This window comes from Thermobia domestica, chromosome 7 (assembly GCF_964235325.1).
Source record: "Thermobia domestica chromosome 7, izTheDome1.hap1.1, whole genome shotgun sequence".
Taxonomy (NCBI): Eukaryota; Metazoa; Arthropoda; class Insecta; order Zygentoma; family Lepismatidae; genus Thermobia; species Thermobia domestica.
The window spans coordinates 147,149,982-147,166,114 of NC_137460.1; the positions used below are offsets into that span (position 1 = coordinate 147,149,982).

The 16,133-nt window shown below is 35.8% G+C and overlaps 1 protein-coding gene across 1 annotated transcript in view; it reads left to right on the forward strand.

Moving 5' to 3' along the window:
* Nucleotides 1-550: 550 nt before the first annotated feature.
* Nucleotides 551-16,133, forward strand: part of Dhps (Deoxyhypusine synthase) — a 45,184-nt gene continuing 29,601 nt past the window's right edge. The window contains exons 1-3 of the mRNA XM_081765380.1: nucleotides 551-670; nucleotides 3,985-4,135; nucleotides 8,551-8,660. Of these exons, the coding sequence (XP_081621506.1) occupies nucleotides 4,036-4,135; nucleotides 8,551-8,660 (210 nt within the window). The 5' untranslated portion in view covers nucleotides 551-670; nucleotides 3,985-4,035. The remainder of the gene's footprint in view (nucleotides 671-3,984; nucleotides 4,136-8,550; nucleotides 8,661-16,133) is intronic.

Here is a 16,133-nt window from a genome sequence, read left to right on the forward strand (position 1 = left end):
ACTTTGTATTGTGCTTACGAACATTCCTCCTGTACAGCCAAAGACAGTAGCAGCTAGTTTTCTTTGTAACTGTTCGTATTCGTTTCAGTAAATATGGGAGTTCTGTTCTTAAGTAAGTACATACCAAATATTTACTTAATAATTTCTTTGTACCTTAGATTACATTAATAATAAAATCTATCATGATATCTATAATAAAAAATAGTTATGTTATATTTATTTTATATTTTTTATGATTTATTTAGGTTGTCCGTCCTGACCGAGGTATTTATAGGGTTTTTCCTCAATTACACGAGGCAAATGCAGAGATTGCACCTTTAACATAGGTCCTGGCCTACACCTTTCCATATCCTTTCCCCTCCTCTACAGTGACGCCTTAGATATCTAAACAACAAATCAAGTTCAAATTCTGCGTAAGCTCAAAGGAAGGCTGTCAGGTATCTGCTTGTATGTGATTATAAGATTGCGGTGAGGGGGTGGAAGCGAAAACGATTAAAACTACGTTTGCTAAATACAGTACTTGAACGTTTTGGATTAAGGGAAATTTTGTCCGGAAAAGGGAAATTCTGAAGCTTGTGAAGGGAAAACGGCTCTGAAGGAATTGGCATCACTGATTGCAGGTGTTTTGGATTGTACTGCATGGTTTCTTGGTGGTACTATAATGAAAAAGGTTTGTACTGAGATAATACAAGTGATATTGACTAATATATGAATCAGATGCTTTAACGAAAGCAAGCATCAATATTAAGAACATTAAACTTTAAATAGCATTGCCTTTTTATTTCATTATTGACAGGTGAAAAAGTACAAGGATCATTTTATTTACATTTCAAGTGATGTGAAGAACTCTGCATACATATTGTGATTCAAGTTAAGGCATTAGTGCTGTCGTTGGACCAATTTAAAAATAATAAAAAAAAAGTACCAAAATTTACTGCCTTCGGTTATATTTGGTTAGATTAGATTAAGTTACGGTACGGGCATACAAACCGTGAAGGTGTAGTTTTGGGGCACCACTAGAAATAATTGAGGAAAAATTATTTCTTTCACTAATTTACTTTCTATTGTCTCCTAAAAAATTTGCGCTGGGCGACATGAAAATATCTCATTTGGCATAGTTAAAATTCAAGGGGGCTACCACAGATAATTGTTGAAAAATTGCATTTCTTTTTCAATTTGAATATGAATATGGTTTCCGGATGTACGGCATAAGAACTACAGTGCAAAAGCACAAACCAACCTGTGCTAGGTGGCCACTAAAATCACGGATGCTTTGTAACTAGTCAGGGTAGGGTGAAGCTGGTGGGTATGTGCATAATCGAGGACAGTGAGAAAAGAAGTGGATTTTGGCAAATATGCGAGTTTCAATAGTACTTGTCATGGCTTAACACTAGTAACGTTCCACTTATAAAATACAGCTTCTGTATACTCTGCAGAAGTACACCGCCGGCGGAAAGTAACATCTAATAGAGTGGTCTTTCATATGCACTCACTTATTTTATCCATCGTAAAGCACTTGTAATGATTTTACACTTGTAAACATGTAATACAGCTGTATTACCTTGTATAAAATTTTGTCGCTTGCAGAAATATGTACCTTATAAATATCTTTTCATACAAAGCATTCATCTATAAATTTTTCAAAATGTGCGCCAAAACTACACCAGCACCATAGGAACTACGGCGCAATAACAGAAACCAACCTATGCTAAATGGCCACTAAAAGCATGAAAGCTATCTAACCGACTCAGGGTATAGCTCTGCCGTGTCGTGACAAAACGCTGTAACTTTGGCGAAGAAGTTTTGCGAAAATGAGCCTTAAAGTTTTCATCCGAAAATGTGATCTGTATCGTGTAGAACCAGTGTAACTAGGCAATAATGGTCAACCAATCAATTTTCACCAAATTTAATCACACAACATGCATTTACGTAACATTACATGTAACCACGTGTTTCCAAAGTCAAGATACACTATTTCTACACGATACAGATCACATTTTCGGATGAAAACTTTAAGGCTCATTTTCGCAAAACTTCTTCGCCAAAGTTACAGCGTTTTGTCACGACACGGCAGAGCTGGTGGGTCCACGGAGGTGTGCATCCGAAGGGAGAGGCGCGTCAGCGACGGTGGGTATATACTTAAGGGGTAGCAAATAGATATAGTGAAAGTAGCAAACTGAATAGTAGATGAAAAAGCTCTGAACTTGATCTCCAGTATGCCTTTATCAAATGTCACTGTGCGTAATCGAATCCAGGAACTATCAAACGATGTTAAGGATATCCTCATTTTCTGTATCAGTCAAACGAAGCCTGGGCTATAACTTGAAGCCATGGACGTTGCTAGATTATCTGCGTTAATGACGACGAATTTTCAGGTTCTTTTCTTGAGAATATTTTATTCTACAAGCTACTTCCATCCTCTACAAATGGTAGTGGATTTTTTTTCCTTGGCGCAAAGGCCTTGATAGGTCGTCATGTTGCTGGCGTTGTTACAAGAAGTTAAAAAAAAGAAAAGGTGATGTTACAGGAGGTAATTGACAACGTCGTGAAAATCATCACCTTTGCAGGCTTGGCTACTAAAATACTGTGTGAAGACATGGGAAGTTACCAAGTCATTGTGGTTACACAAGTACGATGGTTGTCACGAGATAAAACGTTGTTCCGTTTACTGCAATTTCGAACAGAACTTCGTTCACTTTTAAATGACCAAAACAGTTTGCTAGCAGATCATGGAATGATAAAAATGGTTGTGCAAATTATATTACTTGACAGACATTTTACTGAAATGAACGAATTCATCACATCCGTACAAAGGAAGGGGAAGATAATATTCGATGCTAATGACAGAATTACCATTCTGAAGAAAAAGAAAACATTCATAATAAATATCTGACGTGTTTCACATTAACTTGAAACTTTTTAGGAGAAACTAACATAACGATGGATAAATTTGACAGCAATAATAAATTTGCTTCAAAAGTTGAATCCATACTTTCCAAGGGACACTAAGGAATCGGTTCGAAAGAATTCTGAGTGGATTGTAAATTCATTTTTAGTGGCGGAATATGTCCTTATAGACGTGGTTTCGGACAGCCACTGCCATTTAAAGATAAACCGTTTCCCGAATTTTAGGCTCTGTTAGGAAAGGGTTTTCCATATTCAAAAGTTTCGCACTAGTTTTTAGTACTATGTATCTCTATGAAACGGCCTTTTCGAGGTTTCAGGATACAAAAACTAAATATTGAGCTTATTTGGACCTAAAAGATAATATACATCTTTAACTGACTTCTGTGGTGTCGGACATTGACAAACTGTGCCGCAAGAAGCATAGACATTGTTCACATTAACTTCAGGTGTACGTGTAACGTTTTTCAAATATCTTAAAAAAAAAGAAAAAAAAACTAATTGTTATAGTTATATCATGTTGTAGACGTCAGTAATAAATATTATTTTCTCCAGTTTTTTTAGTGTTGTTTTTAATAAATAAATGATTAAAAATATTATTCATGATAAACACAATAGATTTGTTAAAATTCAGAACATAGACAGAAATAAGACTCTTGGCTTCCGTAAGAAACTTGTATTTCATAATGGGTTCTTCGGCTGAAAAGCTTGGGAACCACTGATCTAGAGGAATGACATATGAGTTGCCAAATTTCAAAAAATAGTTTAGTTAATTTTTTTAGAAATTGAGAAAAAAAAATCATGCCATTGTGATCAGTTTATTGGGCATACTCTGAGAAAAGGTGCAAAATGTATTATACCAGTATAGCCTTCTTAAAGTTAAAGTAAATATATTGGAAATCAGTGTAAAATATAGAAGAATATTTTACGATAGCTTTTCTCGAAAACTCTTTAAGAACAGAGTATATGGAGTTTGCAACTTCGCTGCTGCTCATAGTGCTGTTTGAAATGGTTTCAAAAATTATTTTTCTTGGACTATGTAAGACGTATTTGAATATTTTTTCTTTTTGTTCTTTTCAGTAACCTATGTTACCTATTGGAATTAAAAGCTGTATATTTTAATCAAACAACATGCAGGATCAGAAAAAGGAAGTAGAATGTCCTGATAAAGCGAAAGATGCTGTTTTTGTGCAGAGTGTTTGTATGCCGGAAGGAACTCCAATTGTAAAAGGTATATTCACTATGGTTGATAAAATATTAATATTCAGTAGACAAATTCTTATCGTTGACTGCTTGAAATTGAGTAAGTAATTTATTTATACGAGGTTTGTAAAGAAACAATTGCTTTTAATTTGATTTTTGTTTTATTTTGAGTTTAACGTCCCTTCATACAGCATAGAGACTGTATGAGACGGAACACACTGATTAACGTGGAATCCGAACCACATGAGCTCTCGCCGGGAATCGAATCCGGGTCTCCCACGCTAACCGCTTAGTCATGGAGGAGCTCTGCTTTTAATTTGAGTGTAGGATATGCTGCCAACTTATAGGAAATCCATTTTTTTCTTTACTTGCAAATAATGTCGTGCACCAATACGAAACAAAATTTTGAAATGAATCCAAACGAAAAATTTACCAAATATCATAGATTCGTAGACAATATTCTTTCCTATATGAAAATGACGCGCAACTGACTTTTCTTGAAAAATTTAAGTATGGGTGGAAAAGAAACGAAACGATCAATTATTATTTTATTTTAGATTCATTGATATATCTACAGAAAAATAAATTCCATAGGGAAGTATACAGGAGCCCAACACCAGATACGAAATACATTCAATGTGAGTCATCACTCATCAGACAGATCCCTTCTGAATGAAGATCAACATATGTAATAATTTCTTCCACAGGGCTCTGAAAAAGAAAAACAAGAGATTAGGCTTATATAATAGAAATCGGAAGAAAAAGTGAATACTTCTACAAATTTAGAAGAAAATTGAGAAACTTAAAAAAGTTGTTCCTCCCCTCAAAATTGAATTAGTTTTCGAAATTCATAAAATCTAAGTAAACATAAAAAAAAAAAAGAGTTAATTTGAAGTAAACATGGCAGAAAATCAATGTAAAAATATAGAAAAGCACTTAACCCAATGCAAGAGTTGTTTTACAGAGCGGTTACAAGCTAGTTAAGCACTGAAAATGTGTATCGAACTTTACATCGGTAACAAAATTAAATGTCAATATAAGAATAAGAAAACGTATTAGAGACAGCAGTAATGTATTCTTCTTCTCAAGGATATTTCAACATTTACAAAGCAATGATCAACAAACGTAAAATAAATCGAAGTTTTACTATAATATGATAGTGTCACAGAAAAAAAATAGAGACTTTTTAAATTAAAACAAAATCCCCAAATTAGACAAGGACTTGAATTCGAAAACAGTTATAGATCTAACTATCCTTGTGAAAAATCACAAGGATATATTAAAACACCTGTGATACGATAGCTTTGCAAAAGAAAGAAAAAAAATGAAAAGTGCACAGGTGTACGGTCGTCATAATGTAGATTTTGACGTAGCTTTCTCTATAGAAAATTATTAAATTAAATTAGTGTGCTAAGATAAGTCGTCATTGATACTTTAGTACGTACGTTAACAAACAATCATTTCCAGGTTGTTCATGAACTTTGTAATCAAAGTTGCCGACAGTAGCTTCGTGAAAGAAGTATGTATCGGTCCAATAGCAAGAGAGTTATTTCCACACTGATAGTATAGTCAATAACAAGGAAATTCAGATTTGTATACAGCATCATGTCATATGTCACATCGTGAAAACTTGCTAAAGAGCTATTTGTACTGGTATCATGAAAGAAAAATCATGCCACTAGTAAACAGCGCCAACGCTTGGATAAATTTCTAATTGGGATTTTTATATTAATTTGAGGATACTAAATAATGAAACTATTTGTAAACATGTCTATTCATGAAGCCACTAGGAAGATTACCTCAAAGTTGTGACTGCTTATGCAAGTAATATTAATTTCTATTCTTCGATATTTCTAATTGTATTTTTTATACTAATTTGAGGATGGTGAACCCAAAGGAATTATTTTAAAATATATCCACCCATGAAGTGCCTAGAAAAGTGATCTCAAATTGGGATATAAATAAATAAATATCACAACTTCGAGGTAATTTTTCTCGTGACCCCATTAACGGATATCTTTGAAAATAGTTCCATTGGAGTCAAGATCCTCAAATTAGCATATTGGGTCCCGGGTTCGATCCCAGCCCCCGCCAAGTGAACTTTGTGGTGGACAAACACCGTGTGCGTGGGTTTTCTAGGGGTTCTCCCGTTTCCTCCCATTTTCTTCATTCCACCATTTCATTCATTGCTCATCATCACCGTCTCCTTTAGCCTAACCGGCGTAACCGCGGGACGTAAAACTCAAAGATTTCATTTCATTTTTTCAAATTAGCATAACAAAATGCAATTAGAAAAAAATGTGTCGAAGCGTGGGAACGTTTGCTGTTGGCGTAAGCGGTACCTCAAAAAATCAGATTTGAAGTTAGTTTTCTCGTGACCTCTTGAACGAATATGTTTTAAAATACTTTCATTGGATCTAGCATCCTCAAATTAAGGTGGATCACCACCCGGAAGTCAGTATATTTTAGCTCATTCCCTTAACTACTGCGCAATGAAACGTTACATATTATAAGTATTGTATTATAAGATAGAGTTATGTTTCAGCTACAACACAAGATACTGATTCATTTGATTGTGTCTTCTGATATCGAAAAAGATAACAAATAAAAGAAAAAAAACTGGATTCGTTTTACAATGAGCACACGAGATGGCACTTGCTGTTAGATCTTACTAGAAGTGCTCAATTTTATGAAATGTGTATTTGTACGTGTAAAGTATTTTAAAGTAACAATCTTATTACGAAATAGATATATTGTTTGACCGAATCTCCTGTTATGTTTCACATTATCTTTGATTATTAATTTACATTTAAGGAAAAAAATTTTAGAAGAAACTTGCGCAGAACGCCATAATGCGTTGTTGCCAAATTTATACGTTTACTGTAGTAGTCACAATAACAAAATTCCTGGATTCTAGCGTTGAATTTCAAGAAGCGGAATTTAGCTGTTAATTGTGATAAGGTCAAAAACTAATTTCTCCAGTAAGTGTCCAAGCAGAATTCCATGATTACTTCCTTTATTATCAGGCATCAGTAAACACTCGACACTATCTGACAACGCCGCACTATTCAAGCAACGTAGCACCGAGAACACCTAGCGATCCACCTTAATATAAAAATCTCAATTAGAAATTTATTCAAATATGGGCGCTTTTTACTAATATCATGATTGTTAGTTCTTTGACATACGACCTATTGCAGTTGGCGACGAAGTATCTCTTATATTCTCATCAATATTTTAACTTTATTTTGAATCTTTTCATCTAGTGATAGAATCGATTAGTGTTTAAACGTTCTGCAATTGGAACTTGCACTTTTGAATGGTGAGTTTGACTTTGTCGAATAATTGTAATATGACTACGAAAGAGCGCGAATTGACTAATGTTATGTATCTTAAATTAATCTACAGCTCGTGTCTCCACATGTAAATGCAGGGTGTCTGCTGATACTTGAAATACTAGAAATCTATTGGAAATTTATATCGGTGCTGGAAATACCAAAAATGTACTGCAAATTATTCTTTTCTCTTAGTGTAATATTTCCTTTGAGGCCTTTTGAGATCACTCGCAGCCCCATCATCTATATGTAGGTAGTGATAGGAATAACGGGCTAACCATTGAAAAACTTACTAGTTCGAGAAAGAAAATGTATATAGTTGATAATATAAGTGTTTATAAAATGTTTTCTTTTAGTTATTTTATATGCAGCTTGTATTGATATAATATTTGTGAAGGGTCAAGACAGTACCACATCTAAATGTGTAAGCAAGAGTATTAAAATGTTACTCTTTGATATTTGTAATTAATCGGTCTTCTAGTTAACAGTATTTCTACCAAATTTAATAGAAGTGTTAAAATATATCATCTAAATTTTAATACGACGAATCAAATGAGGAAAGTGTTGGCTGTTAAAGGTGAGTGAAAGCCCCCCCCCCTCTCTCTCTCTCTCTCTCTCACACACACACACACACACACACACACAAAGCAGAGGCGTCATTTAGGGGGGCAGGGAGGGGCATCCCCCCTGAGTTTGAGATTTATATAGATTTTATCAATAGAATAGTAGTAAGTCAGTGAAAAACGCGAAATTTTACTTATGTCAAGGGGTCTTGTTCCCCCCCCCCCCCCCCAGCCAAATCTGAAATGACGCTACTGAGAGAGAGAGTAGGTTACGATAGGCATTCGGGGAGAAATAAGAACAGAAGTTACTCTCCTTTCTTTCTTCGATTTTAACCCACTAGTTTCTAGGCTATAGAATACAGTCGCATGTAACATTTTTTTTTTTTTTTTTGCTCACCTTAATATACTGGACTTCAAAAAATCAAGTTGAAAAGGAAATTTCTGATCATCATGTAGATTTTTCCTTCTAATAATAATTAAATTAAATGTATAAAATCCTTGATTGACAGTATCTGTGATGCTATTTGATGGCTTTCGTGTTACAGGCTATGACTGGAATAATGGAATCAACTATCACAACCTCTTGCAGTCTTACAAGTTCTCTGGATTTCAGGCAACCAGCTTTGGTCTTGCAGTGGAAGAAATCAATAAAATGGTAATTCATAGCATAGTATAATTCTTAAGCAATTCTAAAAATACATTTCTTGTAAACTGAGATTCACGTTTTACGAATACTTTAGTAACTGAATGTTATAAATTGCTTACTTAAATGTCCTAATTGATTTTTGAAACTATATTTCGACTGTTCTGCTGCCATATGCATAACCCGAAGGCTTTTTTAAGTAGCACCGCGTAGCGTAGTCGCTAACGCTCTCACCTTAGGTGCGAGCGGTCCCGAATTTGGTTCCCGATGGGAACACTCGGTCGGAAACGTATAAAAACCGTTTCAAGCTAGCCATTTTAAGTGAAATTTTCCCTAAAGTTTTCTGCATTCACATCAGACAAATGTCCGGAATGGTACCTAACATAAAGGCCCCAGGTCGCTTTTTTTTCTTTACTACTTCCCCGGGTAGTGTGATCATTCCTCAATCCTCATACGTGATGGAGCTAGACCGTAGATGCCAGTAATTCTCAAAAATCCCGATAGCTTTTTCACATCCTGAAATAACTACTTTCCTTTAATAGACCAATGTGGTCTAAACATAATTAAGATTATTTATAGAACGCTGAAGAATAAATTGAATTATTTAAATTAAAACACTACAAATCCGAAAATGTAAAATAGAGTTTTAAACTTAATTACTAATACATCGTCATTGTTACCATACCGTGAACGAGTAATTCTCAAAAATGTTTGTTAGTACTGTTAGTTGTTTCCGTAGTATTTTCAGCTGCTAAAAAAAATAATAAAAAGTAAAAATAAAAATAAAAATAAAAAAATTTTAAGCGCATTTATCTCAGTCAGTATTTATTGAGTCGCTTATCATAAAATCCCAATTAGAGATGCTGAGTGGGGGAGTCAGAAACTCATGTAGGCCTATATGAGGCGAAATATCCGTTCGCCGGTCAAACACTGATCTGGCCACTGGATTCATATATACAGAGTGGCCCAAAAGTAGGTATACACCCCCGCATTGATCTAGTATAACATTCTAGTTTATGGATTTATTTGCTTTGATTGATCCGAGCTTAGGATATAAGTAAAAAGACATTAAGAACAAATAATAAAGAAACTAAGTCTACCTGATGGATAACAATAAGAAATGATATAAAATGCAATGAGCTGATCAGTACGGTACTGTATACCTACTTTTGGGCCACGCTGTATGTAATTATGTGCACTATACGAGAGGTATTCAAGTCAGTCCAGAACTTTAAAAAAAAAAATAAATAAATAAAATAAAAAAAAATAAAGGAGTAGAAATTGCATTTGGTTCTCCACATAACTGTGCTGCAATTACATATTTATCCCACCATTAACTAGTGCATAAAGAGATTTGTCAGTACATTTGAACCATTGTAGGACACCCTGTTGTGGAAACGTTGACCTCCGAGTTTTTTTTTTTAAAGGGGTTTAGACTGGTCTTTCTTGTCATAGCGGTCCTTCAACCAGAGTAGAGTTCAACTCTTCTGTATCTGTGAATAGCGGAAAGCTGTTTTGGAACTCGATTTTCGAAACAGTAAATAGCCATGAATTATTATGTTCATTGTTCCTAATGAAATATTATACGTCTTTTCAATTTCATGGCAGGCTATGCGATGGTTGTCAATGATAAGCTGTTCAATACGTTGAATGTTCCCGACTGCTGTGGGCTGGGATTCACCACGATCGGGATCAGCAGTGATAGACGTAAGACCATTTTTGGAGCGCTTGCACCATTCAAATGTGTTACTGCGACTTACGTGTTTCATCATCGTATTGTGACTGAAGTCTTCTGTTAATTCTAGCTTTTTTTTTTTCTTTCCTAAAAATTCATTACTATACGCTGTTCTATGTGCACATTGCTGTCCGCCATCTTGAATAACGGTCTCTGGATTCGCGCGCGAAATGAGTGGCACCTAACAATAACAAGATACAGTTGCCAGTTCGTACTTCATGCACTACTTTCACTCTGGAATTCGATTTTAAACATGTGAAAATAAAAGTCCCAGATCGACTCGAATGCATCTTGTATATATATGATATAATTCGTTACATATACTGCTCTGGATAGGTCAGAAATGCGACGTTGGAAGATAGTCACTGACCACGTATCATCAACAGTAATCTGCACCATATGGCCCGCTGGAGTCGTATTCTTTTCAGTTTTCTTAAGTTACACGGTATTAAAATCCTAATGAAATTAGCTAACAGACAGAAAGAAATATTAAACAAAACACATTTTCGTTATAGCCCAGACTGGACCGGAGTTTGATACGTCTAAATTTAGGTAGCTCCGTAATTGCATCATAGTACTGGGTTAACACCGGAAAATTTTAGTTCTCCTACTGGGAGTAAGGGTCCCTACATATAGAAATTAACTGTTCGGCGAAGCAGGAGCTCAGTCATACTTTCTTTTGTACTGCTTTCTATTCGCACCTGCAGATGATAAGTTTTGATCCATATGCTACAGAGAAAGAGCTCGAATAGATTAAGAATATACCATGTAGCTAATTTACTGACATTTTGGAAGTATTTATGAATAAATAGAGAGCATCTTGGAAGTAAAATTTTTGAATATGAATGTACAATACTTTTTTTTTTTTTTTTTGTGGTAAATCATAAAGAAAATTTCGTAACATCTGTATCATAAATGGAACATACTGTATGTAATCAGAATACATTTTCAATATCACTGCACTAAGGAGGAAGTGGATTTGAGCCTGGTCAGCCCTCCTTGACGACGTCAATGGAGACACTAAGGATAATAGTTCAGCAGTATCAGGAGTCCAAGCATTCCGTTAAAAGAAAGTCAAGATTCTACACAAATCCTCTTTCATAGTGGAAAGAGCCGTATTTGAATCGAACGAGAGATTCCAAATTAATTATAAATAGAGGAAATTTGAATAAACAACGGAATATCTTTCTTTTGCCTTTTAAGTTTAATGTCTTTCGTTTATAGTCCGAGGCTAAAGGATTGATTGATTGATTTTGAGTTTAGCAGGAGTGAGACTATATGAGAGGTCACACACCACACGGGGATCCGAACCAATGAACTTCCGCCGGAAATTGAACCCGAATCTCCCACGCTAAAAGCTTCGAAGCTAAAGGGGACGGTGATGGTAATACTCAAATGAAGAATATGAGAGGAAACGAACACTGTGTTTGTCCAGCACAAAGCCCACGTGATTAGAACTGGGATCAAGTTTCGAAAAACCCGTTTATAAACACCTGAGTCCATATGGGTTTTCAATTATTATTTTTTTCGAGTTTTGTGATGTTTTTTTCTTCGTTTTGGGGAAAACTCGGGTTCTTTACGGGCAAAAATGAGTATGGAAAAGTGATAGCAAATAATGATGATGCAAAACAATATCAAAACTGTTGTTATGTTGGTTAAGCATGTCGAGTCCTACTGTCCTGGTCTTGCATGCAGTAGACCTAGACTATTATATATTTTAAATCAACATTTAGAAGTCTTGGAATACAATTAATTGCTCCCACGAATCACAATAAACTTTTGAATCCTAAACATGGCTTATCCCAGCGCTGATAGTTCTGCAGAATCGAACAAAAAGATAACTAAAACTTCAAAGTCAAACATTTGTATATGACTTGTGGGCTGATGTGTTAAAAAAAAAAAAAAAAAAAAAAGACCGGAAATAATGAGAAACTCATAGCACTATCCAATTACGCTACTAGTCGATAATTATTGTTAGCGTATCATACATGTAGCAAACTCTTAATGATATGACTTCTTGACTATAAGATATCAGAGAATCTTGTATTAAATGAACATTGAATACCTGAGTAATGCGGCCATTATTTAGTTTTTGTATACGTAGTATCTATAATTCCAGTCCTCAGTATATTGCTTCATGCCAGCTCCTGATTTCCAGTTACGAGGGCGGAGTGAAAAGTTCTCGGCGTGACAATTAAAGACTGTAAATATAAGTTAAAAAATGATTTTATTTTTCGACATAATCTGCCTTAACTTCAGTACACTTGATCCAGCGTTTCTCCAACATCAGTATTCCTTAATGGAAGTGAGAGTCTGGAAGGTTGTGAAAATAGTCATCCACGACCCTCTCAACTTCATTTGATGTGAAGTGCTTGCCAGAAAGAAATTTCTTCAAGTTTGGGAACAGATAGAAGTCCGATGGTGCCTAATCAGGAGAATATGGGGGATGGCCGAGCAAATCGTACCCCAAATCCTGCAGTTTTCCTATCCCCAACGCACCCTTGTGCACAGGTGCGTTGTCCTGGTGAAAGATGACTTTCTTCTTCTTCAAGCCAGGCCTCTTCTCGCGAATTTTGGCATCAAGAAGGTTGGAGTAATATTCACCTGTAATTGTTCTCCCTTTTGCAAGGTAATCAATTAACAGCATCCCTTTCGCATCCCAAAACACACTGGCCATGACCTCTCCGGCCGATACGATCGTCTTCGCTTTCTTCGGCGCTGCACCACCGGCTTCCACCCACTGCTTGGACTGCTGTTTCATTTCTGGCGTATGGTGGTCAACCCATATCTCATCCATTGTCACAAATTCCCGCACAAAATCGGTCGGATCCCTTTTGAATCGGTCCAAAGATTGCTGCGAAAATCGTTTTCGCATTTGCTTTTGGTCGGCAGTCAGCAAATGCGGCACCCATCTTGCGCATAGCTTTCACATCCGTAGTTCTTTGTGCAAGATGTTTCGCACCCGTTCCTCCCATATCCCCACACTCTCAGCTATCTCAGTGTTCACTTGCCTGTCGTAGAACATGATATCATGCACTTTTTCGATTGTTTCCGGTGTAGTTGCTGTTTTCGGCCTTCCTTCACGTGGTCATCTTCGAGGAATGTGCGACCAGGTTTAAATTCACTTTTTAACGGTTGACATGGAAGGAGCAGAGTCCCCGTAAACTTTTGTTAACTTCGGATGTATTTCCGTAGGGGTTAATCCATCCAATACGAAAAACTTGATTACCGTACGATATTCAAGTTTATCCATTTTCACAACTAACATGCAGGACGTCTAACTGCAACAATGCCTGCACACAAACTACTTGAAAGAACAAGTTGACACTTGTTATGCGAACAACTGAAAAGCGCCCCCAGGCAAGAACAATAAAATTTTGCTGATTAGAGTGCCATCTGCGGGTCAGGCCAAGAACTTTTCACCTCGCCCTCGTAGACTTAAGCTCAGGAGAATAGAACTGACCACCCTATCTTTCTTTACTAGCTTAGTAGCTTCACTTAGCTCTGCTAGACAAATTGACTTTTAAAAAATACCGTAAGCAATGGCAACAAAGTGTGACGAGAATACGACATATGTGACGTTTATGGCTTTTTACGTATGTCGTGGGAATCGGAATAGGCTTGCTTTAGTGCAAAGGCTCAGCTGCTGTTTGTGTTGATTATAGAGTGCAGATATATCATTAGAACATTAGGTCTTGTTAGTAATACCAGGTTTCTAGCATTCGTCTGTACAATACAACGTTGGAAGTATAATGTAAAATAAACTGATTTAACGAAATTAATTTATATATGTTTTTACATAATTAGATAAAACTTACAGTAAGTACTTCTTGTTAGAATTGTCGTATACAGTTTCGCTGCCTACTTCAGTACTCAGAGTTACTGAAAGATCTTGTCACGTAACTATAATATGTGATGACATCTTGTAATTATATGCAGGTTCAAAACTATTGGAGAACGAGAATAAGAACCTTTAAATATAATGTAACGTTATTCCTTTTGTTACATATATTTTGCCCACAGTTCAAATAAGTCAACATGATTCTGTACTTTAATTTATACACTTAATTGAAAAAAACTAACAATTGCATACCTTGGGTATTAGGCTCGTCAAATATATTAGGCTAACTGTTATTCTCAAAACTCCATAAATAATGATCTTTTTGTTGTCATAGCAACACGAAACAAACAATTATCTCAAGTTATAGTCACTGCCATTACATGAACATCAGTCTATATCAACATATCTTCCACATTTTTCTTCTTCTTTATAACATATTGTGCACTTTTAAGCACCGTTGCCCAAAATAACTACAATTAAAAATGGAAGTAATTTATGATCAGATATACAATCTCATTGTATATATGGCTCCCGACGAGGACTTCTTAAATTGATTACAATTGAAGAAGGAATCCTGGACTGTTACATACCTTACATACGTGGTTACCTTACTTTCCGAATAGCCCTCACAAATGTAAATTATAATATCCATCTATCCATCCATCCAAATATATTAATTTCATTTTGTTTTAACAATCTTACATTCATTTAATAATCAATTTCATTTTAATTTTATAATATTATCGACGAAGAGGACTTATTCAAAATACGATCCTTTTGCTGATTATTTAGGTCCTAAAATAGATTCTTTAATTCAGTATCATCGGAGCTCATAGACAAATTAAATTAAAGTATATTGAAATGTTACATAACGTATTTCTTCCATTTGGGCATACTTAACTTTCATCCGCTCGCGCCCGTGGCAAATTAGCCGTCATTTTTAATTTTTGTATGTCCTTCTTCCCAGAGCGCTAAGATTATGGCTGGAAGGGTGGTATTCTCTATTTACACTCCCGCCCTTTAGATTTTGTGCAGCTGCAGTCTAACCAGCGCCTGCTTCCGGCACAGTACATGGTGGTGGAGGGTGGACGGCCAATCTGCCGTGAGCGCGAGCGAAAACGTATTTTTTTTTTTTCGTTGTGCAACTACATAAAAATCTAAATAAAAGTTTCAGTATTGGTTGTTTCATTTTTAATTGCTCTAACATCAAAAATAATACAAGACCGTATCTGTACGAGTTAGCATTAGAGCTAATGAATGAAAACCTGAAAGGTCGTTCTCAAATCTCAACTTTGCCAAAAAGATTTGCTGGTGTTCTTGGTACAAAACAGAGAGCAAACTACCGATGATGAAGCAGTCCAACCAATCCGACGAGGTATTTGCTACATTTGCGGCGCAAAAAACAACACAACTCGCCTTGAATGTAGTAAAAAAAATAATAAATAAATAAATAAAAAATTTAAAAAAAAAAACTCGACCATTACTATTATTGGTAATACATGCCAGCAAACTCACAATGAGGATTGTGACATAATGTTGATTAGCTTAGAACTCGCCTTGAATGCACAGATTCTCGGGAAAATGTCCAAAAAGCTTTCAATCAATTCTACTTCTTGCAATAAATGCCAGCAATCTCACAAGGAGGTCAGTGACATGGATGTTGTTTAAGTTGAGTCGAGTTGATTTTTAGTTTAGCGTCCCGTTCAGCAGCGAGGCTATGTGAGACGTGGACCTACTGATTAACGTGGAATCCGAACCACATGAACTCCCGCCGGGAATCGAACCCGGGTCTCCCACGCCAAAGGCGCGTACGCTAACCGCTTAGCCACGAGGGAGCTCGGATGTTGTTTAAGTTAGATTCTGTTCTTTCGTGTTTTATTCACTGTGTATTCATTCATCTTTTTCAGTG